Genomic DNA, 26,139 nt, shown 5'->3' with positions numbered 1-26,139 from the left:
TGTATACTCATTGTAATCGAGAACTGTGAGGAATCTGAAATCTGCTCACCTTTTGTCGTTCGGTTTATGATTAATTCGGATAAGTTTTGGGTTTAAACTATCTAGTTTGCATTTTTACCCATATCTACTGATCTGATAATATCTTGGCAGATAATCTGATATCTGATACATCGAAATCAATTCCCCAAGTCACATAGCGCAAACGTATCTGAGAAAAGGTTGGAAGCGAAACTTACGGGTATTATATTACTTATGATAATACTCTATTCATTTGAAAGTAACTAGTGCTAGGAATTTCCGATTTATTTAAAAAAGTTGGTAAAAAGAATATCATTTTAACTTATTTATTTTTTTTACGCAACCAAGCATCAATTTGAATAAAAGTGGTATTTATTTAAAAAAATGTTTGTTTTGTTTAAATAATAGGCTTATCCACTTTCGATTATTTAAACATTTTACAATTATTATTCAAATATTGGTTATTTAAATAAATATTATTTAAATATCGCCGAACTTATTTTATCCATGGATCGAACTTCTAAAAGTAACTTTATCTTAATCTTATCTCTTATTCGTACATTCATATTTTCAACGTCCAAGAAAAATGGGTTTTAATCGAAACCAATTACCGCTTAAGTCAATTAAAATTAAATCATTTCTCGCCAGGACACTTTCGTCGATTATCTTCCGCAAATAAACCGTCATATTTCAAAAGAAGGAAGAAATAAAGATTAATAAGACGAAGTAGAGGGAGAAAAAAATAGAAAACGGGGAGGCAAAGCAAATTTCGATTAATCACAATTTCGATTAACCAATTAATCGTGTTTCATCTATTTACCATGATGAATTGAGCCTCTCAGCTTTTCTCGATCGATTAGGTTGGCTCGTACATTTTTCTAATACGAAGCCGTAAATCGATTAATGAGCCCATTTAATACTAGCGGACGGAGCTAAACCGTTAACGACATGGCCTCCGTGAAATAAGTCCCGGCTGAAAACGACTTTAAAAATTGGCCCATTTGTCTCGTGAGCGAGAAGACGACGGATGGATTATAAGGCAAAATCCATTTAACGACTTTCAAATTGAATTACGCGAGTGTCTCCAAAACTAATGGTTTCTAATTAATGGGAATAATTGCAGAGCGACTTCCTACTACGAGTCGTTCAACGAACACGACGTATTTACCTATACCGGGTTAACGGATTATTTAAAAGAGGTATTTATTTGGCGGTTTGGAAAGTAATTGTTTTAAAATGTCAGATGCGATTGTACGTAATGAAGGGCTTCTACTTTGTTTTAAGTCGCTATCAATTAGATAAATATTTGCAAAATACTTATTAGGCTTAATTTTCAATTTAAAGCTTAATTTTCAATTTAAAACACATTCTAGCGGGTTGGAATGTGACCGAATGAACGGATCTAGGCAGGTACGTTATAATTCATAAATGACGGCTAAATGGGCTTTCAGTAAACCAGATCGACTGCCGTGCCACGCCGTTGCCGAGGTGTAAATGAAATAAATAATGGTTTATTTTTTAAATATTAAATAGAATACTGCAAGACTCAAACAAAAAATAATCAGATCTATTTGGGTGACTTCAAATTCTAAAGATATAAGAACACTATCATTAAAAATAATTTAATTATTGATGGATTTATTTTATTGTGAAAACTCATTCCCTATACGTTTTAGCGTCATTTTATGTCAAATGCTTAAAAGGTGGTTCTCACTAGGGCCAAAATGCCACGATTGTAAACGTGAATCTTCACAAAAAAGGGACAAGAATTTTCATCCACTGACCGCAAATATTTCCTACCCCAAACCACAAATGAAAGCTTTGAGTATCCCTTAGGTAACTTTCTCTATTGAAAAATCTACATTCCATAATTACAGCGCTATGGCATTGCCTACGTTATAATAAAGGCCCGTGCACACGAGATTTTTTCAAATTATTTCTCAGCTGGACCTCGTTGCCTAGCAACGAGTCACAAAAGGTTTTTATTGTTTTTTATTTGCTGTAAACAAATATGGCGGTAAGAACGTCAGCTATAGGAACAACAAACACAATTAGGGCGCGAGTAAAGCCGGAAATAGCAAAATCCCTCCAAAATGACGTCATGAAAAAATAAATAAAATATGTCGTCATAATATTCGGAAACATAATCTGGTTTCATTTTTCAAATCGGATTTGTGGTTGAAAAGTTATTGAAGAAATAGTGATGACGGAAAACATGAAAATTAACCCTAATTTAATTTTTAAGTGAAATAAGGCAAGCGTGAAAGTAGTATTTAAAATAATATCGCTCGAGACCATGATATTTTTCGCTTCACCCCAAAAAGCGATATTATTTTAAATACTACTTTGGGTTTGGAACACGCAATTAAAATTGGAATTTACTAAAAGCTTCAATACATTGAAATGCGAGCAGAGCAAAACTTGCGGAAGTTCAAGAGTCGGATAAAGGTTTTGGAAAATACCTTGTTTCCAAAGAAGACCAGCAGCTGCAAGGGGCAGGTCACTTCCATTTTGGATCATAGTAAAATGATTAAATCAGGGTAATCCAGATTAAAAAATGTAATCAATATTAGAAAATCTAATCACGATTTAAACTATATTTAATCATTCTAATCATATTTAATAATTTTAATCATTTTTAATAATTTTAATCAGGATTTAATCATTTTAATCATATTTAATAATTTTTATCATTTTTAATAATATTAATCAGGATTTATTCATTTTAATCATATTTAATAATTTTAATCATTTTTAATAATTTTAATCATGATTTAATCATATTAATCATATTTAATAATTTTAATCATTTTTAATAATTTTAATCATGATTTAATTATTTTAATCAGATTTAATCATTTTAAGCACGATTTTACCAATATAATCGGTCGATTCGAGATTTTATAATTAAAATCAAAACTAAAGTACGATAATTTAATATTAATTATTAATATTGATGGTTCTATCGCAATTGTGTTTGATTCTCGTTCTAATTTCTAACCGCGATTTAATTATACTAATCACGATTTAATCGTTTCAATCAGGATTTAATAATTTTAATCATATTTAATCATGATTAAATCAGATTTAAACATTCTAATCGTGATTAAACGTGATTTAATCAACATATTCGTGATAAAATTGAATTTAATCAAAATAATCACAATTAAATCGCATTTAATCTTTCGAGGGGTGCGTCGTTAATCAAGGAAGTGACCTGCCCCCCGACCAGCTGTCAGTTTGGCTTGATTCCCAAGATATAACAAAGCAACTGTCACCTTATTTCTTGGTAATATTAGATGTAATCATATGTAACATAATTACTCATAAGTATGCCATAAAAGCATTTTCTTTTATGAAACCTTGTTTACGGGATATGATGCAAATCACGTCATTTCCGACTTCGTGACTAAAAACGCGTCATCAGCTTTAGTGTTGGGAAATGAAAATAATTGAAGTATTTCTCGCGCATTTCTAACTTAAACAATCCATTATTTAGCTGGTGCCACGCGATCACGTGATTTTGTTGCCATGGTAACCTTTTCAATAGCGCAATGATTATAAGAATTTTTGCATTTGTGGGTCCACTTATTGTATTTTCCGTGTGAAACAAAGTCTCATGGAAATTTTTTATACGGAGGCATACTTATGAGTAATTATGTTACATATAATGTAATGGAGAAATTTTAATTAACTGGTAAGCTATAGGGATAACGTGTCACTAAATGCTCTTAATCTTTACAGAAAGTTGTCTAGCCACTACGCATAATTGTACAATAGCTCAAATTGCGGGCTATATCATCCGAGTTGCCCATTACCACAGACAAACTCATACAACCAGTATCAGATGCACCGCTTTATAAATTAATCTGAGCTCAAGATAACATTCTTTTAAAATAACCCAGCAGATTACCAGTATTATCATAAGCATATCCTAAGATCCCCATAAGCAAAGGTCTAGGCCAAATTTTTGACGATCACATACCCGATATTAAGAGGTAGGTATTAAAAATCTGCACCTCCTAGTGGATATGTTCTCAACTACGCATTTCTGAAAAAATTTCGCGAAATGCATTTGGAATGCGAATGTTTTTAAACTTAGAAATCTCCGCCGCGAGCCCTTAGCACCGTAGCCAAGGCTTATTCGCAATTTTATCGCTTTAAAACTAAAAATTAACATTTATCTTTGCAGAATGATTCATCAGAACCTAAAACTGGCTATTATAAATGCTTTAGTCCCATTCGACCGAAGGCGGTTTTTGAGGTGTCCCATTCGACCGAATTCCGCCGAAACGTGCGGTTTTTATGTGTCCCATTCGACCGAACGCTTTTATGTGTCCCATTCGACCGAACGCTGCTATATAAATTGGCTTTTGCTATGTTTTCAATTTAGTTACTGAAGTCGTTTGCAATGGAGCATGGAATGAGCATGAATTATATTTTTATCTTCACCTAGTCAAGAAAAGTAACTAAACCAAAACTGAAATAGTAAACTTAACCAACTCTAACCTAACCTAACCTAACCTAAACATGGATCTTCGATAGTACATACCTTATAAATAAAATACCAAATCACCCCGCCAATTGGGCTACATTTTAAAATTCTTTCGGTCGAATGGGATTTCGGTCGAATGAGAATAAACGATTATAAATAAGATAACTTGTTTCTGAAGGTATTTATTTTTCAAATTTGAGATTTAGACGCGTTTTGTGTGTCATTTATCAACCCGAGCGTGGCTGCTCTACCAAGTAAGAGAATATTTTAGATGTAGAAATTTTGAAAAAGATGTCGCTACTGCCCTATCGTCGTACGTTAATTTTATTATCTCCAGGACTAAGCCGTTACTCTGGGCCCCTATGGTAGACCTTTGCTTATGGGGACCTTATGATAGGCTTATGGTATTATTAATAGAAGTAAGAAACTTTATGAAAACCCCTTATTATGTCCAACTCGGAGCGCCACCTCTCCTGAATAAGAAGCAAAAGAAACAAGACGTCGCGTCGTTAAACGTACCCCTTTGTAGGGGAGCGTTCACGGGCCTTTAATATAACGTAGGCAACGGCTATGGTCGCCATCTTGAGCAATCGCTTTCGACGCTTTCCTTTTAAGCAACTAGGGACAAGTCGAACGCTAGCCCCAAAAGGAACCGGTTTAATTAAAATTGGCAGTCAAATGATACCCAAAGGGGCCGCGACCCCGCCAGATTGCGAATAAAACGTCAACAAAACGCGCTCTCAAATCGCGAAGCGAAAATAAACTGTTGTCGAGGTTACCTGGTATCTAGAACAATTGATGCAATGCCAACAGCAACTCTCGCCTTCGACAATTTTCTTGGCGCAACCGGGGCCGCAAGGAAGGCTGCAGACGGAGGGAGGCATGTCCACGTCGTCCAGCCGGAACTGAACCTCCGTCAGATTGAGCACCAGGTGACCGTTGCTGTATTCGCCCACTCCGATCCACCGGTAATTGCCAGGGGATACTTGCTTGAAATGGATGATATTGTAGCGGGCGGGACCATCCCCGAGCTCCGAAAAGCGAAATTCGTCTCCGCTCAAACCTAGAATAGACCGGTACGTAACCGTATAATATAAATCTATCGATATTAAATGGAAATTTCAACCCGAGTTAGCGCGAAATGAAAATAAGCGCGCAAACTCGCCCTCCGGTGATTTTAAATTCGGACGGCCTCTTAGGTTTAATTGGACAGAAGAAATTTATTTCGTCAGCTTGGGCAATGGGGAATTTAGCGAATATTTTTCACCCGTTTTAGCTCGCTTTAAGCTTCATTTATTTACATTTGGGAGAGTTGAGCCCCTTTGGGTCGTTAAAAATGTCCAAAATTAACCTTTAAACTAAGTTAATATTAATATTTATTTTATTTAAATTGCTAAGAAGTTTAAATAGTATTAAAAGTAATCGCTTAAATGCATTTACCGTCGAAGGGTTGAGGCCTTTTACAGTCCGTACAATTTTCTAATTTACATTTAAACTAATTAGTTAATTAGTTTCACTAGGTATATTAAAAATTATACATGCAAATTTAACGAAGTTTTTTTCTTTAAATTCATAAATTACAACCAGCGTATAGACTGTAACAACTACACTTTTCCTTCAACTAATATTAATATTCATATTCATATTTATTTTATTTAAATTGTTAAGAAGTTAGAATTGTATTAAAAGTACTCGGTTACATGCATTTACCGTCAAGGGGTTGAGGCCTTTAGAGTTTTTACAATTTTCTAATTTACGTGTAAACTAACTAGTTAATTAGTTCCATTAGATATATTAAAAATTATACATGAAAATTTTACGAAGTTTTTTCCTTTAAATTCATAAATTACAACCAGCATATAGACTGTAACCACTACACTTTTCCTTCAACTAATATTAACATTAATATTTCTTTAATTAAATTGTTAAGAAGTTACAATAGTATTAAAAGTAATTGTTTACATGCATTAACCGTCGAAGGGTTGAGGCTTTTAGAGTTTTTAGAATTTTATAATTTACATTTAAACTAATTAGTTAATTAGTTCCACTAGGTATATTATAAATTATATATGAAAATTTAAAGGCGTTTTTCCCTTTAAATTCAAATACGGTTTTCCTTCAACTGCACTTTCTTTTAACTAATATTAATAATAATATTAGTTTATTTAAATTGTTAAGAAGTTAGAATAATATTAAAAGCAGTCACTTTCATGCATTTATAGACTTGGGGTTACTAATATACTTTTAAATTAATTTAATATTAATATTTATTCTATTTAAATTGTAATAATATCAAAAGTATTGGCTTTATTTTTAATTTATTTACAGTCGAGGGTCGAGCGCCTTCGGGTTGAAAAATTATTTCTTTAATTAACGTTCCTAAATTAAATTAATATGAATATTTATTTTATATACGTTACATATTTTCATTAAATCTAGAATTTACTTTGAGTGACTGTTACTAAATAAATACTTTTCGCTCGCATAATTTTGGAGATGTTGAACTTGGAATACATACGTACTAAAAATGTGACGGAAACGTATTCAGAAATGGTAAACAAAAATTATATTTATTCGGTTTACTTTTCATGTATTGACACTCACTACAAAACGTAAATGTTTCCTGAAATTGGAAATTCACCACAGCGCCATCTCGAAGTTAGACTTCGAACGAAGAGAATATCAATAGAGAAAAATAAGAATTTCGTCTAAAAAACGCGTGGCTGTGGTGTCAACCCAATGAAGGTTTTTCAACGAAACAATTCAAAACCTTTTTAGTTCAATATTACGTCGTGTTTGCGCTGTTGTTTTAAGAAAATATTTTGAAGTTTACGTTTCAGTTTTCTTTTATTCCAAGCCTTAAGCAATAAAATATAGACAAAAGTGAAGCCTTTGTAGTCCGCCACAAAGCAATAAGAAACGCGATAAAGCAACCAAAGTTTCTGACAAGACCAGCTCCTAAAATCACTGGCCGCAGATTTATAAACGCATCTACGGCAGCGCGATATTACTCCATAAAAAAACTCTAGGAAATTTTGGTATTTTTAACACAGTTTAGTTTCCCAAACTTGCTCTCTATAGAGTGGCATTTCCTTTTTCGTTTGGGTAACAACTGTTACATTTTTAACCTTTCGTACGCACTTTTCGTGTTTGGTCATTTTTATTCGCCATAAAAATTGGACTAACTTAATCTAAAGTCGATTCTGAAGTTGTCACGGGCCTCACGGCTCAAATGTTTCTTGGACAGGGTGGATTGTTTTTCTAACGCGAAACATTTCCTAGAAATAAAGTGTTTATAGACAAAGAGGGATTAAACTATTTTTTGCCCTCGGCACTTACATTTATTTTACTTCGTCTACGTTTTTTGTACATTAAAAACACGTTTACAAGGCTAAAGGGCTTTTGAAAAAAGCAGGGTTGACCCTTTTGGGTTTTTTTTTTATAAAAATCAAATCAATAATTTTTTTATTTAAATCGGATTTTTATTTTTATACAATTAATGGCCCTTTCCTGTATAATTAACGGATATTTTACTTTTATCAGTTACCTAATCTTGAATTAAATGAAATCTGAATTAAGTTTAATTACTATTTAATATTTTAAAGCAACTGTCGGCTCTATCATTGCCCCGGTATAATGATAAAGTCCTTGTTATTAGAGATGGCAATGAATCTATCCGATTCTTCAAAAAAATGACTTTACTGGAGAGTGTGGTGCCATCTATTAATGACAAAGGAAGCTAAAATTCAATATAGCGAAACGATAATGTCGTCAGATAACCATTTATAATTATTATAATTAAACAACTTATACTCTACTTAATGGACTTTAACCCAAAATATATATCCCATTAAAACACATTGTTAAAAATTACTATAATTTAAGCTGTTGACAAATTTACAAACGAGCTAATCAACGCGAGGGGTATTTTTACGTCCCGCCTTTTGTTGACTGCGCACGTGATTACGCAAAGCCAATCAAAGGAAGGGGTACGTCGAGGCACCTACTTTTGAGGGAAAAATTTGCTTGCTCAACTTGTTTCAATTTCGACTAAAGTCTACCAAAAGTGACATAATTACCAAAAGTGTGTCAATCGGACCAATTTCGTAATGAATGCTACGAGCGAAATACGAGTTGGGAGGGGAGAAGGGAAAGTATGCCTTGGAAATGGGGAGGGAAGGAAGTTAAAACCAACAAATAACGCCTCGTAGTGAGGAACGGAGGAACTAAGTAGCACTGGTCAAAGTTAGTGTACTTTTTGATTTTTCGTCGTTCTGTGGAGATGCTATCACCATCTACCTACGATATAATACCATAGACTAAAAAAAGATCCAGAAAGGCTTCCATAAAATAGTCTTTTATGTGGTCGATCTCGAGTCGAGTATTCATTAAACCTTTAGCATACGAAAGTACAGGGATTGTCACACTTTTGGGAATTATGTCACTTTTGGTCTACGTAAGTCGGTAAGTGACATCTCTCGCTCGCCAATGATAATAACCTTAAAATAATAGCCGACACTTGCTTTCAATTATAGTAATTTTTAACAATAATTTTTAAATGGGATATATAATTTAGGTTAAAGTCCACTAAGTAGAGTATAAGTTGTCTAATTATAATAATTATAAATGGTTCTCTGGGGACGTTATCGTTTCGCTATTTTGAATTTTAGCTTCCTTTGCCATTAATAGATGGCACCACGCTCTCCAGTAAAGTCGTTTTTTCGAAGAATCGTCTATATTCATGGCCATCTCTAATAACAAGGGCCTTATCATTATACAGGTTTCAATGATAAAACCGACAGTTGCTTTAAGTTTAAAACATTTCATTACCTTTAAATTCCACTTTGCGTAAATATTGTAGCAGAAGAGTGCCGTTGGCGATCCGCATTCGGTTGCAAAGGCCGCGCTGATGGCCGCAGAGGTCTCCGTGCAAATGTTTCAAGGCGTAGGCGAACACCAACACAGCGTCGCTTACAAACTGCAATTGCCGTTCCACCTCGTAGCCGTTCTCGAAGGTCAAACTCTCCTCACCTATGGAAGACCAAGTCAAATTGATTTTGATTGTCGGGGTAGTGGAATGAATTGTACTTCAAACGGCCAGCTTAGGTCGTAATTCTCAGATATCGGAAGATAATCTGAACTAATATCCTATAATTTATCTCACCAGATTCAGTTAGCTGAACAGTTTTCGGATTTATACGTTTTGTCATAGGCCTATCATAAGGTGCCCATAATCAAAGGTCTAGTCCAAATTTTTGACGATCACATACAATGAGGTAGAACAAATAGAGATCCAAACAAATCTGGGATTCGCGGGACACGTTTTATTTGAGTAGGAGAAATAGGCTTAAGTTTCAACATTATCCAATCGTGCTGGCGCCATCTGTTGCGATAAGCAGACTCTTTTGCAAATATATTTGCAACATGATTTGATTAAGTTCATTTACTAGGCCTAACTCTCCAACTCAACAAATACTGTCCCGCGAAACAGTAGATCCTGGAAGGCGGATTTGGATCTCTATTTATTCTACCTCATTGATCACATACCCGTTATTAAAATGTAGGTATTAAAAATCTGCACCTCCTAGTGGTTACGTCCTCAACTACGCATTTCTAACAATAATTTCGCGAAATGCATGATAAATACGCAGAAAGTGTGCGCGAACGTTTTTAAACTTAGAACCGCGCGGGAGAGATGTCCGCCGCCAGCCCTTAGCACCATAGCCAAGGCTTATTCACAATTTTCTCGCTTTAAAACTTAAAATTAAAACTTCTCTTTGCAAAATGTTTCATCAGAACGTAAAAATGGCTATTAAAAAAAACGTTTTGTTTCTCATGGTATTTATTTTTCCTAATTGAGATTTAGACGCGTTTTGTGTGACATTTATCAACCCGAGCGTGGCTGCTCTACCAAGTAAGATAATATTTCAGATGTAGCAATTTTGAAAAAGAAGATGTCGCTACTGCCCTATCGTCGTACGTTCATTTTCTTCTATCCAGGACAATGGCGTAAACATGGGGCTTTATACTCAGTTGCAGGTTAAGAAAGGCAAAATATCTAGTACATTTAGCGGAAAGATACCAGCACGAATTTCCCCCGAGTTCTTCGGTTTCCCCTTCCATAAAAACTTGTAGAGGTTAACGGTAATAGTTAGTGTAGGGAGCTGTTGGCTCGATCTCGTGGCATGCAGGGCTTGCCACCACCCTCCTACGCATTGTAACCCGGCCACCTGAATTAAGGGCTTCAAAAGTCGCATGATGACTTAGGCCTAAGGTGGTGCCTTGGGTATTAGCCTAGCTGATTATTATTATTATTATTAACTGAGAATCGTTTGCAAGCACTAGGAATGACTGATGCAGGATGTGAAAAATAATCACTTTATTGATGAGTGAAATAGATCAACATTGTAATAAAATAGCTATCTACCACACTTTTACTTTATTTATGAACAATAGTGAACAATAGTACAAAATAAAATATAAACACACGAACTTAAGGCAGGGAGTACAAACAATCCCCGAGTGAAGCGCCCGGAGGGAAAGTGTTTCATACTGAGGCCGCATTGCTTCTCTGCACCGCGATGGCGATCCGTTGCAAAAGGAAAGTCACCAACCGATGCTCGCCTGTGACCTCCTTGATCCGACGGCCTATCGAATGGATCAAGGCCAGACCATCCCGCCCGAAAGAGCCCAGAGTTTCGACCGCGACAGCAGTGAAGAGGAACCGATTTTCCAAGCCCGCGTATTTGGAGTTCTTCCGCAATTCAGCCTGGGTTGCCGCCCAGAGGGGGGCTGAAGAGGAAGACGCCAAGTAGGACGGGGCTAGAGGGTCCGTGCACGTAAAGTCCCAGACCAGGGATTTCCCACCGGACCAGGGGACGAAGGTCATGCTGTCGGGTCGTTTCCCGTCGTCCCGCGACAGACCGGGGGTTCTAGAAGGGCCGGAACACCGGCTGAAATAAGGGCGCGTTAAGCGGGTCATTGACGGTGCCGTGGCGTGACAGCCGACCAGAGCTTCGTTTGCAACTCAAACCGTGGGTGCCCAAGGAGTCCACACGGCTACCACCGTTACAAACGTGCGGGACCAGCGTTGCCAGATCGAAAATCTGAAATCATCGTATCTAGGCCAAAACATTATCGATTTTCCTGGAAAATTATCGCACATTTCTTTTTGCTCTAAATTTGAATTAATACATAAATGCATTGAATTTAGATGATTTTTTGAAAGCAATACAGGAGTTTTATTTCAGGGAAATAAACAAAATGCTTATTATCATTATTAACTGAATTTAAAAAAGTATAAAAAATGCGGTAACAGCTAGGAGTTATAAACTCACACTCAGGATTACGCAGCACGTTCGGCAGAAAATGTATATCATTCATTTTTAAGTAGAAGTCATATAAATTAATAAGAAATTTTAATCGTTCGTAAGTTATTAAAAAAATCTAAAAATTATCGTACGTTGAGGCCGAATATCGATAAAATGGTACGATATCGTACGCCATGAAAACTATAGAACGTCCTAAGATTTTCGATCTGGCAACGCTGTGCGGGACACAAATTTCGGCACCCAACCTAGGCTGGGACTTTTATATTGCTTTAATACCCTATTCAGACGAGGCTAATAAAACTGGGTTCGGTAAACCAAAGTTAAATTTTTATAGCACATCTCAGTATAGCTAAATAAGCTCTGGTTTCAAAAACGGGATCTAAACCCGGGTTTATAAGGCTCGTCTGTAAAGAGTATAACGCAGATAGGTGGCACGATCTGGTGTGAGATTATGAATCCAACAGTTACTTAATATGATAGAGAAAAGATATATTCAAAACACAAAAGTTTTATAAAACTCCATCAGACACAAGCAAACACGTATTGGAGTAAACATGTCTAGCTCTTGGTTCAAGCGCTTTATTTTCAAAAGGATTTTTTAAACGTCCTACTACTATTTAAAATCTCACGCGAATCATTGGCCTAAAATATTCAAATTTTGTAAATTTATTCAACCAAACTTTATTAAAGCGTCGTTGTGTTACTGACTTAGCAAAATAGGGAATTACTTAGGGTTATCGCTATTGACTTTGGGTGAGTCTAGCTACAAACACATCCCTTACAACCACGATTTAAAATAATCTACACCCTATAAATGTTTGGCAATCCTTAGGGCTCTAGTTCTGATTAGTAATTAAATTATGTTTTTTTATAAATTATTTAAAACTTCTTACTTTTCACTTTAAAATATGAATAATTATATTTATGAGGGTTATTATTCTTTAGAAGCGTTAATAATACAAACTGGGTGATCTTGACCTTGAAAGTGAAGTTCTCGATCGTGGAATTGACGATTTTTTAATTAATATTAACCCGCGTTAAACTATATAAAACTTTAGTTTAACGTCAAAATATTCATATTTTAAAAGTAACTAGTTTTATAGAACTTAATTTTTTTTGACATTAGTAAAGAAAAATAACTTTATAAAATAAACGATTATTTTCATAATTGTTTCTCATCATCAAGTTCATAACAAATAACTTCAGTAACCCTTAAAGAGGTTAAGTTTAATAATACTCTATAAATTTTTGTAGCGGCACGGATGTAAATTTATGCCTACCGCCCGTTATCCAGATTATCCGAGTTGATTACTAATCTGATTAGGCTTATTTCCCTCGCCAGAGCTGTTAATCGTTGCGTACGTTATTATTATTATCTGGGCCCCGTTGCCTAGGCAACGTCAAGGTTTCAAATTTCAAGAGTCAAGACCGCCGAAAAATATGGTGATGCAAAGTGAAAACTGTCGCGTTATAACAAATTTAGGGAATAAGTTCCTTTTTTATCTTATTTAACATAGTTTAAGCATGGATAGTAGATTTTAGAGGATCGGTAAAGAGTCTGGTTTTTAGCCCCCGTAAACCAATCACACTAAGGGAGTCGTGCAAGGTTATTTGCAAAAAAAAAACAAGTATCGCTAAGAGTGGACGGTACTGTTCGAAAAAAGAAAAAAGATAAACACGAAGTACATTTTTACGACAAAAGGTATTTTTTATTCAATTAAAAAACCAAAATTAAAAATTACTGAAATATAAAGCGCAAACAATTACGTAACAATATCAATCGCATTAGAATGCCATTTTGAAATTTTAAGATCACGTGGTACAAACGACCTTGCAAGACTTCCTCGGAGTCTCTCGAGCTGATTGATACGTGGGGAGAAATAAAATGCACTGTGGAAGGGTATCGAAGACCTGTCCTCTTAATTTACTGTCCATGGTTTAAGACAAATTTAATTAATTTCAAGTCGTCGCGTCGTTAAATAGTACCTCGCCCCGCTGGTTAAAAGGCCGTTATAATAAGGTAGGCAACTAGTTAAATTACATGTAGTACATCGAACGGTACGGCTAAAGGGATAGTCGCTTGGCCAAGACACCGCCGGCGATTAAGTATCGCAACGCGAGGCCACCGCGTGTAAGTCGGGAATTTAATCGGAAGCGGATATTACCAGTATTTCGGAGATCTATACCATTTTCTAGGGTATGGTTGAAAGGCGTTATGTATTACGTATTAAACTCTCTTCAATGTAAGCGAAATCCAAGTACCGGCTGAACATCGACAAGTTATATCCTTAATTATGTAAAATCTAATTGTATTAAAGCGACATAACGTACACTTTCAAGCGAACTGTATAGGACGTATGCGGCCTAATATCACGTACAGAATATCGAGCCGAACGGGCTTGTAACGGATTAGTGCGGGGATTCCACCCGTGGTTATAATTAACAGCGGACTCACCGGTACAGAGGTTTTCGTAGTCCTGGTTGTAGGGTGTCCAGATACTGTCTGGCCATTTGCACTTAAAGTAGTGCTCCCAAAACTCGATGAACCAAGGGTTTCTTTGGTTGGTTCGCGGGGACAGGCTCAAGAAATACTCGTCGAAGCCCAACACCGGATGGGCCCTGGGTTGCACCGACAGGGTCCCCTCCACTTGGGGCTCGTTCCCGTCGAATACCAAAGACCTGGCACTCCAGCCGTCACTGCCAATCCACGAAAACAGGCCAGTGGCATTGTTCCGACGGACTGCTCGCATGACGCCGGCCACTTCTTGGTCAGAGCCGAAGATGATTACTCCTGCAAAGAGAAAAACCAAATGTCACGGACATTTAAGTACACGCAATCACTCAGATATATTAAATTTATTTTGTACTAGCTTTAATACCCGGCTTCGCTTGGGGTCTTAGTTTTAATTAATTAGATCTGATTTGTACGTAAGAAAGGTAAACGCTGTAGCAAAAACGCAACACGCGTAGCAAAAAGTCCTGAACTACTTAAAAATCGCAACTAAACCTCCCCTTCTACGAAATCCCTTTTTTACACACTATCTCCCCTTCTACGAATTTCACACTAACCCGTTCAAAAAGTTTAAAGGTTGGGACGGGCACCAAATAAAATTGAATTAGATTAATAAGCATGTTAGGAATTTGGAATTAGGCGCGTTTAGTTGGAAATCAGGCCCTGAACATTGAGTTAAAATTTCAAAGCTCTAGAGCTAACCGTTCTCGAGTTTTTAGGAACATGACATTTACAAATAAATAAATAAATAAAAGGACAAACTTTAAGACTTATAGTTATAGATATTAAATTTTGAATTTCCACAAATTTTCAATCATCTTGAAAATAGTTAAATATTTTAGGAATAGTCACTTCCGGTAATTCAAATATTATTAAACGGAAGTTTATCGAACAAAAGAGCAAAATTTTCAAACATCGTTTTAAAGTTGCAGTTTCTACTCCTCTTCTATACTTCCTTTGATAAGAAGCTCCTGACCCGGTTTCCGACGAGCTTTTCTCTAACTTCATAAACGTGCTATTATAACCCAAGAGGAATTTGGTCGAAAATTAGTGTTCACTCAACCACCCTTTATATTATACACAATATCTCAATCACCCTGTCGTTTAACGTAACTAACCCACTTAACAACCAAAAAGTAATTTTAACTAAAAAAAACTCATGACCACGCTTTTTAATCATCCATTATTTCAATCACGCTGTACATTAAATTAATAAGCGCACAACAACAACCTAAGTGTAAATTTCACCACAATATCAATAACCAATCACCTTGTCCTTTAACATAATAAGGGCACTAATTCTTGACAACCGAAGAGTAACTTTGCCACAAAAAATCATTACAACGTTATGTCAATCACTCTTTTCATTAGGAACATGATAAGCGCACTATAACAACCTAAAAGGAATTATTACCAAAAGCAGCACTGTCTCAACAACCTAGTACATTAACAACGATCCTAATCAATTTGTCATTCATTATTGGTATAATTAAATACACTCTTTACAGGGTGAAAGCAAAAAAACGATCCAGTGCTAATAACTCGAAATGTGTTTTAGCATGAATCTATTTAACCCATGAATATCCAACTCTATCATTAGCCACGGTATACTCTGAGGGAACGTGGGGCGGAGCCTATTTTCGCGCCATACGAGTGATTTACTCTTTAAGCCAATAAGAACGAATTAGGAAATGATGTCATTTTAGCGCCAGATAGTTTACGAGAGCTCGGAGAGCAGAATAGCCGCGAAATGACTTCTCAGGTACGGTTCACGTTATTTTGTTCAAAATAAGCTTTACAGTTATAATTCTTTCTAGTATAAAAATATAAATTAAAAAGGAATGTTACTCCGATATTTTGAAAGCAATCTTACGCTATCGAGTGTCTGTGAGATTTATAACAATTTAAACATACAAACTATCTCTGAAAAGCTAAGCCTCGGTGAAACTTTGGAAGAAAACCTGAGTCAATTTTTGCCATATTATTATTAAATAATAAATGCTCTGTTATCATTTTATTCTAATAAAATCTATTCTAATAATAATATGAAATAGATCTATTTATTTAAATAGATTAATGATAAGTACTGCAAAAAGGAAACATAACCATAACGCGTCATTTTAGGAACTAACGCTTCGACTGCTTATAAATAACAGCTGACACAGCTGAGTTCTACTTCGACTCCGTCACTATAAATTGGCTCCGCCCCACGCGTCGCCAGAGGTGACCTAGGGTATTCCAGTTGAATATTCATGGGTTAAATAGATTCATGGTTTTAGCTAGGAATTTGAAAGTCTAAGGACGTATACAATATGCAGGGGTAATTTGAGAACTGAACTTTTCATGACCTTGAACCATGTCTCAAGGCCATTAAAAATTTATCTCGAGAACAATTAAAGATACAAAGTTGGTTTCAATTAGAAAAGTGTTCCCCGCCACATTTTAGGTTTAAATATCTTTGACCATACCTAATTTTACCAATTGAACAAATCGAGGAATTTTAATAATATAGCATAGCCAACACCTTATCTAGCAATAGTCAAGATAGCATAACGTAGCATAGCCAACACCCTTATAACAAACGTGCGGTTCCCTAAAAAGCTCGCCGAAAGTATCCCTGTAGAAGAAAGTTCGTAAAGGTTTCCAAGGTCGAAAATTAAATATTTCGAGACAGATGGCGCTTGAAGACCGAATCTTGAATTGGTCCGAAATTCAAATATGACAATAGTGCGTACGCGGGTTGACTAGTTGCTTTATTATTTGAAAAATCATTATTCTCGTGACATAAGCTGAGCTTCAAGACACGCGAGTTTTGCGTTTTTACGCTTTCCTTACACAGACCCCCACCAACTTACAATTGTTAGTGCCTAGGGCTCCACCTTCAGTAACTCCGGTACTGTTGGAAGCGACGCTAAAAATCGTCTCAACTAAATAGTCATTCTCCCTAAGAAGAAATTCTTCATTCAACAAAAAGCCATTTCTGTGATATTAAATATAATTACAATGAACAAGGTAATGAGCCGCTTAAAACGAAAAACCCGTCACTCGTGAAATCGTATCACGTGACTGGTCCGAATGAGAGTCTTAGCTAATGACCTATTAACTCCGTTTCTTCCCGCTCAAACAAGAAAACTCCACCGAGCAGAAAACAAGCATTTGGAAGTATCAAGGCGCACTAAAGAAAATGACTTTGGCCATAGGTCTTAAAAGAGGGTAATTCGAGACTACAGCTCCCATGTCCAAGGAGCTAACAAGGCGACGCTATAAACCCACGTCTACGGGAAACTCACCCTTCAGTTTTGCTATTCTGACTTATATTTTTTGGCGGATTTAATGTTGAGTTTCGTACCGTCGTTAAAGGAAATTAAGGTAAAACCCTTCGAATGATTAGTAAAGGTTTCTGCCACACGAATGAGAGAATGGGGCCAAAATTTTTAGCACGCCATTTTAAAGTTTTGAGCCACTTCCGTTTCAAAACATTTGCCTGGCAACAATGAAAATCCGGTAATATTCAAAATGGCGGCGAGCGTGAGTTTGTGTTCTACTATTACTCCTAGCAAAGGCTTAGGGAACGTTTTAAATGAGCAAGTACCTGGATCTATTCGAAATCGCTAGAAAAGATACCAAAGCTTTCGGTAGAAAATGTTTTAGCATATTACGAAAATAAATATCACCAAACGGCAGTTCGAGAGGAGTTACAAGTTTGCCATCGAAAGTTATGTGAACAGTGAAACTGTTGAATCCTCATTTAACAGGTGTGTATCATGTGTATATCATTCTAAAGAAATTTCATTTGCGTTACATTTATTTGAAATATCATAATTTTAGTGTTACCTATGTCGCTTTTGTCAAAGCAAAATGCTTTCGAAGCCAACGCAAAAGGCTAGAACCTTACACTCCGATGGTTGCGATGTCAACTCAGCCCAGACGCATAGTTGATGGAGCATGTGAGTGCAAAGCCGGAAAGTTTGGAACGTGTAATCATATAGTAGCTTAAGACTTTTGTGTCTTATAAAAGAAAACGGCTACAACTACGTCAAATAAATAGCCTCTAGCCAGAAGCAAATAAGAATTGCACGCTTCGAAATATCGTCTTTAAATTTATTCATATCTCCGTCGCAAAATAAGAAAGTTAAAAATATCAGAGTTGTTACGTTTTAACAAGGGTTCAAACTGTAATGAATAATATGATAAATAAAATCTAATAGGCTTTATAATTACCGAGAACCATGGCTAAATTAAAACGAATATTTAAATAATTTTTATAATTCGCTTTAAACCAATTTAAAGTTGTTATCTATTTAACCAAATGAAACCAACCCCATCCATTCATATTATGCCATTTTCACAAAAAAAATTTAACATGTATGGTGTTAAACTGTTAAGTTGGTTCGTCAAGTTAAAGATTTATTAAAACTACTAGCTTTAATACCCGGCTTCGTCCGGAGTCTAAGTTTTAAAAATTAGATCTGATTTGTACGTAATAAAGGTAAACGCTGACGCAAAAACGCAACACGCGCAGCAAAAACGTAACACACGTAGCAAAAAGTCCTGAACTACTTAAATATCCCAACTAAACCTCCCCTTCTACGAAGTCCCTTTCTTTCACACTAACTCCCCTTCTACGAAGTCCCTTTCTTTCACACTAACTCCCCTTCTACGAAGTCCCTTTCTTTCACACTAACTCCCCTTCTACGAAGTCCCTTTCTTTCACACTAACTCCCCTTCTACGAAGTCCCTTTCTTTCACACTAACTCCCCTTCTACAAATTTCACACTAACCCGTTAAAAACGTTTAAAGGTCGGGACGGGCGCAAAATAAAATTGAATTAGATTAATAACCATGTCAAGTATTTGGAATTAGGCGGTTTAGTTGGAAATCAGGCCCTGAACATTGAGTTAAAATTTCAAAGCTCTAGAGCTAAACGTTCTCGAGTTTTTAGGAACATGACATACAAATAAATAAATAAATAAATAAATAAAAGGACAAACTTTAAGATAATTAGAGGGTTAGCGAAAACAGAGAAATATGCTACCTTAAATCAAATGACAAGAAAACTGATCCACCTATTCCCCTTAAGTGGTATTGAAGAAAGAGGAGATAGTTCAAAGGGAGCCCCTCGGGGCTGCCACTCTTCGGCGTGTCAGAGCAGTTTCAAAACATTCTGCAACAATAATATTCCCCCATTCCCAAAGTAAAACATTTCTAAATAAAGCATTCGTATATAAGCAAAAGCGACATCAGACCCTTAAGTGTGTCAGCCCTACCTGGGCTCTAGAGCCTAGCGCCGCCGATCCAACGCCGCCGTCGCCGATATTTCCTCTGGTGACGAACTGCCGCCGCCATGTCATTTACTTTTCGGCGCGCCGCCGACGCCGCCGATGAAATGTTTTAACTTTTCCTATGCAACCTTTTTTTTCTTTCAAAAACATTTTGGAATTTTTTTTTAAATTTTCAAAAGGGGGCAGACATTTTTCCCCGAATTTCAGAAGTACACTTTCACGGTGCTAATTTATATACTTCATTTTCCATGACTATATGAAAATATAGGCACTAGGAGGTGCCAGTCGATTCCCCAAGTTTGAGAAGTTCAATTTTATCGTGCTAATTTATGGACTTCATTTTCCACGACTATAGAAAATGTGGGCACTAGGAGGTGCCAGTCGATTCCCCAAGTTTGAGAAGTTCAATTTTATCGTGCTAATTTATGGACTTCATTTTCCACGACTATAGAAAATGTGGGCACTAGGAGGTGCCAGTCAATTCCCCGAGTTTCAGAAGTACAATTTCATGGTGCTAATTTATAGACTTTATTTTCCACGACTATAGAAAATGTGGGCACTAGAGGGTGCCAGTCAATTCAACGAGTTTGAGAAGTACAATTTCATGGTGCTAATTTATAGACTCATTTTCCACGACCATATGAAAATGTGGGCACTAGGAGGTGCCAGTCAATTCCCCGAGTTTGAGAAGTACAATTTCATGGTGCTAATTTATAGACTTTATTTTCCACGACTATAGAAAATGTGGGCACTAGAGGGTGCCAGTCAATTCAACGAGTTTGAGAAGGACAATTTCATGGTGCTAATTTATAGACTCCTTTTCCACGACCATATTAAAATGTGGGCACTAGGAGGTGCCAGTCAATTCCCCGAGTTTGAGAAGTACAATTTCATGGTGCTAATTTAAAGACTTTATTTTCCACGACGATAGAAAATGTGACACTAGAGGGTGCCAGTCAATTCAACGAGTTTGAGAAGGACAATTTCATGGTGCTAATTTATAGACTTTATTTTCCACGACTATAGAAAATGTGGGCAATAGAGGGTGCCAGTCAATTCAACGAGTTTGAGAAGGACAATTTCATGGTGCTAATTTATAGACTTTATTTTCCACGACTATAGAAAATGTGGGCAATAGAGGGTGCCAGTCAATTCAACGAGTTTGAGAAGGACAATTTCATGGTGCTAATTTATAGACTCCTTTTCCACGACCATATGAAAATGTGGGCACTAGGAGGTGCCAGTCAATTCCCCGAGTTTGAGAAGTACAATTTCATGGTGCTAATTTAGAGACTTTATTTTCCACGACTATAGAAAATGTGGGCACTAGAGGGTGCCAGTCAATTCCCCGAGTTTAAGAAGTACAATTTCATGGTGCTAATTTAAAGACTTTATTTTCCACGACGATAGAAAATGTGGGCACTAGAGGGTGCCAGTCAATTCAACGAGTTTGAGAAGGACAATTTCATGGTGCTAATTTATAGACTCATTTTCCACGACCATATGAAAATGTGGGCACTAGGAGGTGCCAGTCAATTCCCCAAGTTTGAGAAGTACAATTTCATGGTATTAGAATTTAATATTTTCATACTTCTACGCGTTCCTTACTAAATGTATGAAACATTTCCAACAAAACAAGCGCAATCTATTTCCGGTGTTGTAAGACTCTAAATTCATACCGAAAGAATATCCGTGCTACAGAAACAGTCGATTTCTCATCGAATAATAGCAATAACCTTTTAAGACGCGCCTATAAATCCCAAGTGGGAACCGGCACAGAACTTCCAGAAATATATACATGTGATAGCAGTAAAAACGAAATATAATATAAATGTCATTTCCTATGAATAATTTAGCGCTTACAAGGAACTGAGAGATAAAAGGGAAGATCTGAAGGAACCAGCGAGTGACGGAATATCTATACAGCGCCATTAATATTAGTTATCAGAAATTCTGCACCGTTTTGGTAGCGAGTCCGAAAGGTTGTGTCTACTTTGAATTCACTTCCAAGTGACTATGTGAGAAAATATTCACGAAGCGGCTACATGCGTAAAAAAAAATTTAGAAAATCCAAAATATTATCCAGAAGGTAAATTTTCATATTCAAGAGTAAAATGTACTTCCATAAATATTTATTTTATTGTTAACGATAATATTTCTCGTCTCATTTTTCGGTTACGTGGAAGTGTATGGAAAGTGCGGTAAGCCTTGGCGACCGTCGCCGAAAATGAGGATCAACTATAAGTAAGCTCTAAATCGAAGCAGACTTTACGCGCTTCCCTCCTTCCGAGAATCTAACCAGCGACCGTGATAATCCGGCGTAGAACAGATAGCTCCGATAATCCCATTTATCAACACCCGATATACGAGACTAAGGCCTGGACTGAGGAAATATTATGAACAGTTTACCTCTCATGTAGCCAAGACGAGAGTTTTTCTCTATCTGCGCTACAAGAAAACAGTGTCTCGAAGAAGCTAAGGCGCCTTAATACGGCATAAAGGAACGATGTTACTATATATAAATATAAGGGTGCCTCTTACGAGACGTGAAAGCGAAATCAATTGATTATTCAGGTTTGGGCGTAGGTGGATGCTTCTACGCTCTTTAAACATTACGGACCAATGTTTGAGTTCAGAGTTTGGCTTATCATTCACTACGATTGGGGTTACGGGGTTATGACTGCGTAGGAATTGTACAAATGATATCGGGAGCTAGTAAAAATCATTATGCCGCTCCATTTCTTAGAATGACGTTTTTTCGAACACAAGAAAAGGAATACATTTTTTCGTTTAAATCTATATCCCTTCGTCTCTAACGTTCATTTCGTCGCATCGTTAAAATTTTAATATGTTCAAAATTTAATTAATTAAATTAATAAATGCGATGTATTTATTATTCTATTCTAATTTATAACGAAATTGTTCCGCCACTTATAGAGGTCGGGGATGGTTAACTTTTATTCAATAGATAAAGCTCTCAAAATTATTCGTAAAACGTTTTGATCAAGTAATTTATATTTCTGTATTATCCGATTTATTTTTTGATAAATTTGTAAAATTAATTGGAAAAACGACGTTTTTTTCGATAAAAAGCTCAAATTTTACGAATAATACATGTTTTTTAATCATTTTCCGAAATATTAACCGGTAAATTTCTTTGTTTACATTTTTTCCCCGAAACAAATCAATTTAAACATGGATAATGATTAACCGTTACCGACCTCTAGCCACTTATAATTAGTTATTCTATATGTGTATTTTCAATGATTATATTATATTTCGAAAAAATTTTCCGCCACTTATAATTAGTTATTCTATATGTGTATTTTCAATGATTATATTATATTTCGAAAAATATATATTTTTTTATCTTTACGAGATGACAATTCTGTGATTTAGCGAAAATATTAAAGGGATTCAGAGACGTCAATTGAATTTTTAGATTATCAAAACAACAAGCAATATAGACTTTAAAAAAAGGGGGTTATATATAAGCCTTTTACAAATTATATTAAGCTTTATTTTGTTTTAGTTTTGAGAGCAGATGTTTTGTGAAAAAGGAATGGAACCAATTTAACGAACTCCATATTTTGAAGCTAACTTTACGCACAGGGAGAATTAGTATGTTGAGATTATTTTTTCCAATCTCCCTCATGTGCTCAAAATCAAATCAGCCGATATCTTATAATCCTCAGCAATCCAATCCGAATTGATCTTTGATAATTCATATCACCCGATGCAGTTAGCTGAACATATTTTAAACTTTGAAATATAAAGTTAATTATTTGTTAGATATTAAATGTAAGAAGTTATTTAGAAAGGCTATTAAAATTCTTAGTTTAAAAAATTTATTAACGTAATTTCTTTGGAGTAGTCTAGTCAAATGAATTTATATTTATAATTTTTTAAAACAAATAAATTTAATGGTCTTTATACAAAGGATTTAAATTAAAATGCACGTTAAATTTGTAAAACTAGAAATTGTTTACAATTTCACTAAAAGGATCTTGGCTCTGCACGTAAGCATCGCGTGATATATTTCACACATCTCAAAACGTTGCAAAATGAATAAAACAAACTTTGTTTGTTTCAGTTTCGTTTTTAGCCCTCGATATGAATGTAGAAGACCCCATAGTGGGCGCCCCAAAGATGGGGTCAAGGTAAAATCAAAAATGTAATAATTATTATTTTTTTTTTACGAATCGTAATCAGGGCTGTATTAAAGCATGTGCCAAGTGTCTTCGAAATAAATGTTTTTTTCCATTGAATATAGTAATTCTATAGGGAGCTAGGAGCTCTACGTCACATGACGTCACCCATACTTTTTCCTTTTGAAAAAAATTCTACCCAACATGGCGGCCACAGTCCAAGCTACGGAGTGTTAGTTCCCTATTGGTAATTTATGTTTATAACCACATTGGCGTTAATAGATTCAAAAAAAGGTCTGATTTTTCTTAGGGGCCCCAAATTCTACTTTGCACAGGGCTCATAATAGTCTTAATCCGGCCCTGAATGTAATCAACAGCCTGAAATTTGAGAGCGAACCAAGCTAGGCGTCTACCAGGAGATAAAAAATGCCATTGAAGTTTTTATGAATCGTGTACTTCAGTATGTAAGAAGTGAAGTATGAAAGAATGTACGGAATGCGTCCAGTCGGCGTTGTGAAGATTATCGTGGAACGCGATATAGCCCAAGCGTACGGAAAGAGGTAGTACAGTTCAGTGCTATACAGTCACCAAAAACGTATACTGTGACGTACACAGTGACGTATACGCGTTTCCCGGCAACGAATTCTTAAATCTCGCGTAGAAATAATGTGGCCGACGGCTAGGCAGAAAATACGACGGGTTTAATTTTTAGTCAGATTTTAAAATATTTCTTAACTAATAAAAAAACTAGTTGCAAATTGAGTTTATGGAATAATAGTACGGGTGAAAGAGGGTAGCTCACCGGCAAAATTCGTCCCAACTTGCAATGTGGCCTAAAAATTCTATTTTGGTGTCTACTTTGAGGATCCGATGAGTCCGCAGCGATGCTGGGTGGATAACACAGTTTTGGGGGGGGGGGGCAGTTGCCCCCTAAATTTGCTTTCACCGAGTTGAGCCGTGTTTGGTGTTGTCCCCGATGGTAAATTTCACCCTGAGTCGAATGCGACCAACCACATGCCCGTAGGATGAACCGTTTCGGGGTTATGGCCGAATTTGTACTGAATCGCGTGGTTTTTTCTCTAATATGAAAAAAAAATCCCCAAATGTTAAATTTACAATCCGGTCAAGTTAGGTATCGTTTCTGTAGTATGTTTTAACGTTGAGTCGAATGAGACACGCCGCGGATCGCTGGGACTAATAGTTTTGGAGGTATGACCAAAGGTACATTAAACAAAGGTTTTTTTCGGAATTTCACTAACTGTTGAAAAGGTATATCAACCATTTGGCCGGGGACCAACCATACTTTCGGATCTTACGTATTATTTTGTGCCGAATCGAATGAGACCAACCGCAATTCCGTAGGATGAATCGTTTCCGAGCTATATGTGCGAACCATAAATGGTGTTTTTTTTCAAGAAGTTCGAAAATATTCATTTAAACCACCACCCGTGTCTACAAATTTCTCCCGCACGACCACAATGTATTCATCTAACATACTACTAAGTGCTGAATCGAATGAGACCAACCGCAGCGCCGTGGAATGAATAGATAACGAGTGATGATGGAATTTACATTAGATAATTGACATTTAATCCTCAAACAGGTTCTGAAAATGTTTTATCTGAACGATGTAAACAGATTTTTAGATTTCGTTAGAAAAACGACGCCATTTTATAAAATGGCGGATACAAATATAAATCATGGTGCAATAAGTTAGGTAATTTGTATCCGATTAACCTCAGATTTTCTACGTTACATTATCAGCCCGAATGAATTCGTACTATAGTTTTTTATAGAAATCCAACACCATTTTGGAAAATGGCGGATATCAATAAAACTCATCGTGCGATAAGTTCCGTAAATATTCGTCGATTAATCAGAAATTTTCTACGTTTCATTATCTGCCCGAGTTAATTAGACCTATGGGTTTTCCAATAATAATCCGACGCCATTTTAAAAAATGGTGGATATAAATATAACTTATGATGCAATAACTGCCGAAATTATTTGTCGATTTACGTGAAATTTTCTACATTACATTATCTGATCGAATAAATAAGCCCCTTACACTGTGATAGAAATATGACGCCATTTTACAAAATGGCAGATATCAATATCTCATAATGCGATAAATGGCGAAATTATTTGTACATTAATTTGAAATCTGCCGTATGCAAAATAGCACATAACAATATATGTCTTGATTGTTATTAGAAAAATTATCGATTATCAATTATTTCCCGAGTTATCAATAATTTCACATGTTACAAATAATTTCCCGATTTTCCAATAATTTCCCGATTTTCCAATAATTTCCCGAGTTACCAATAGTTCCCTGAGTTACCAATAATTT

General features: G+C 36.0%; 1 protein-coding gene across 3 annotated transcripts in view; it reads right to left on the bottom strand.

The window, feature by feature from the left end:
* Positions 1–26,139, bottom strand: part of LOC149924481 (metabotropic glutamate receptor 6-like) — a 240,940-nt gene that overhangs the window by 5,796 nt on the left and 209,005 nt on the right. For all 3 annotated transcript variants that reach the window (XM_090159851.1, XM_090159852.1, XM_090159853.1), the window contains 3 exons: positions 14,300–14,635; positions 9,344–9,544; positions 5,293–5,576 (listed from right to left, as the gene is read on the bottom strand). In XM_090159851.1, the coding sequence (XP_090015977.1) occupies positions 5,293–5,576; positions 9,344–9,544; positions 14,300–14,635 (821 nt within the window). The remainder of the gene's footprint in view (positions 1–5,292; positions 5,577–9,343; positions 9,545–14,299; positions 14,636–26,139) is intronic.

The sequence above is a fragment of the Leiobunum rupestre genome, chromosome 10 (genome assembly GCF_980474605.1).
Source record: "Leiobunum rupestre chromosome 10, qqLeiRupe1.1.hap1, whole genome shotgun sequence".
NCBI classification, from domain to species: domain Eukaryota; kingdom Metazoa; phylum Arthropoda; class Arachnida; order Opiliones; family Sclerosomatidae; genus Leiobunum; species Leiobunum rupestre.
The sequence above is the reverse complement of the archived record's forward strand: the minus strand, read 5'-3'. Positions and strand labels throughout refer to the sequence as shown.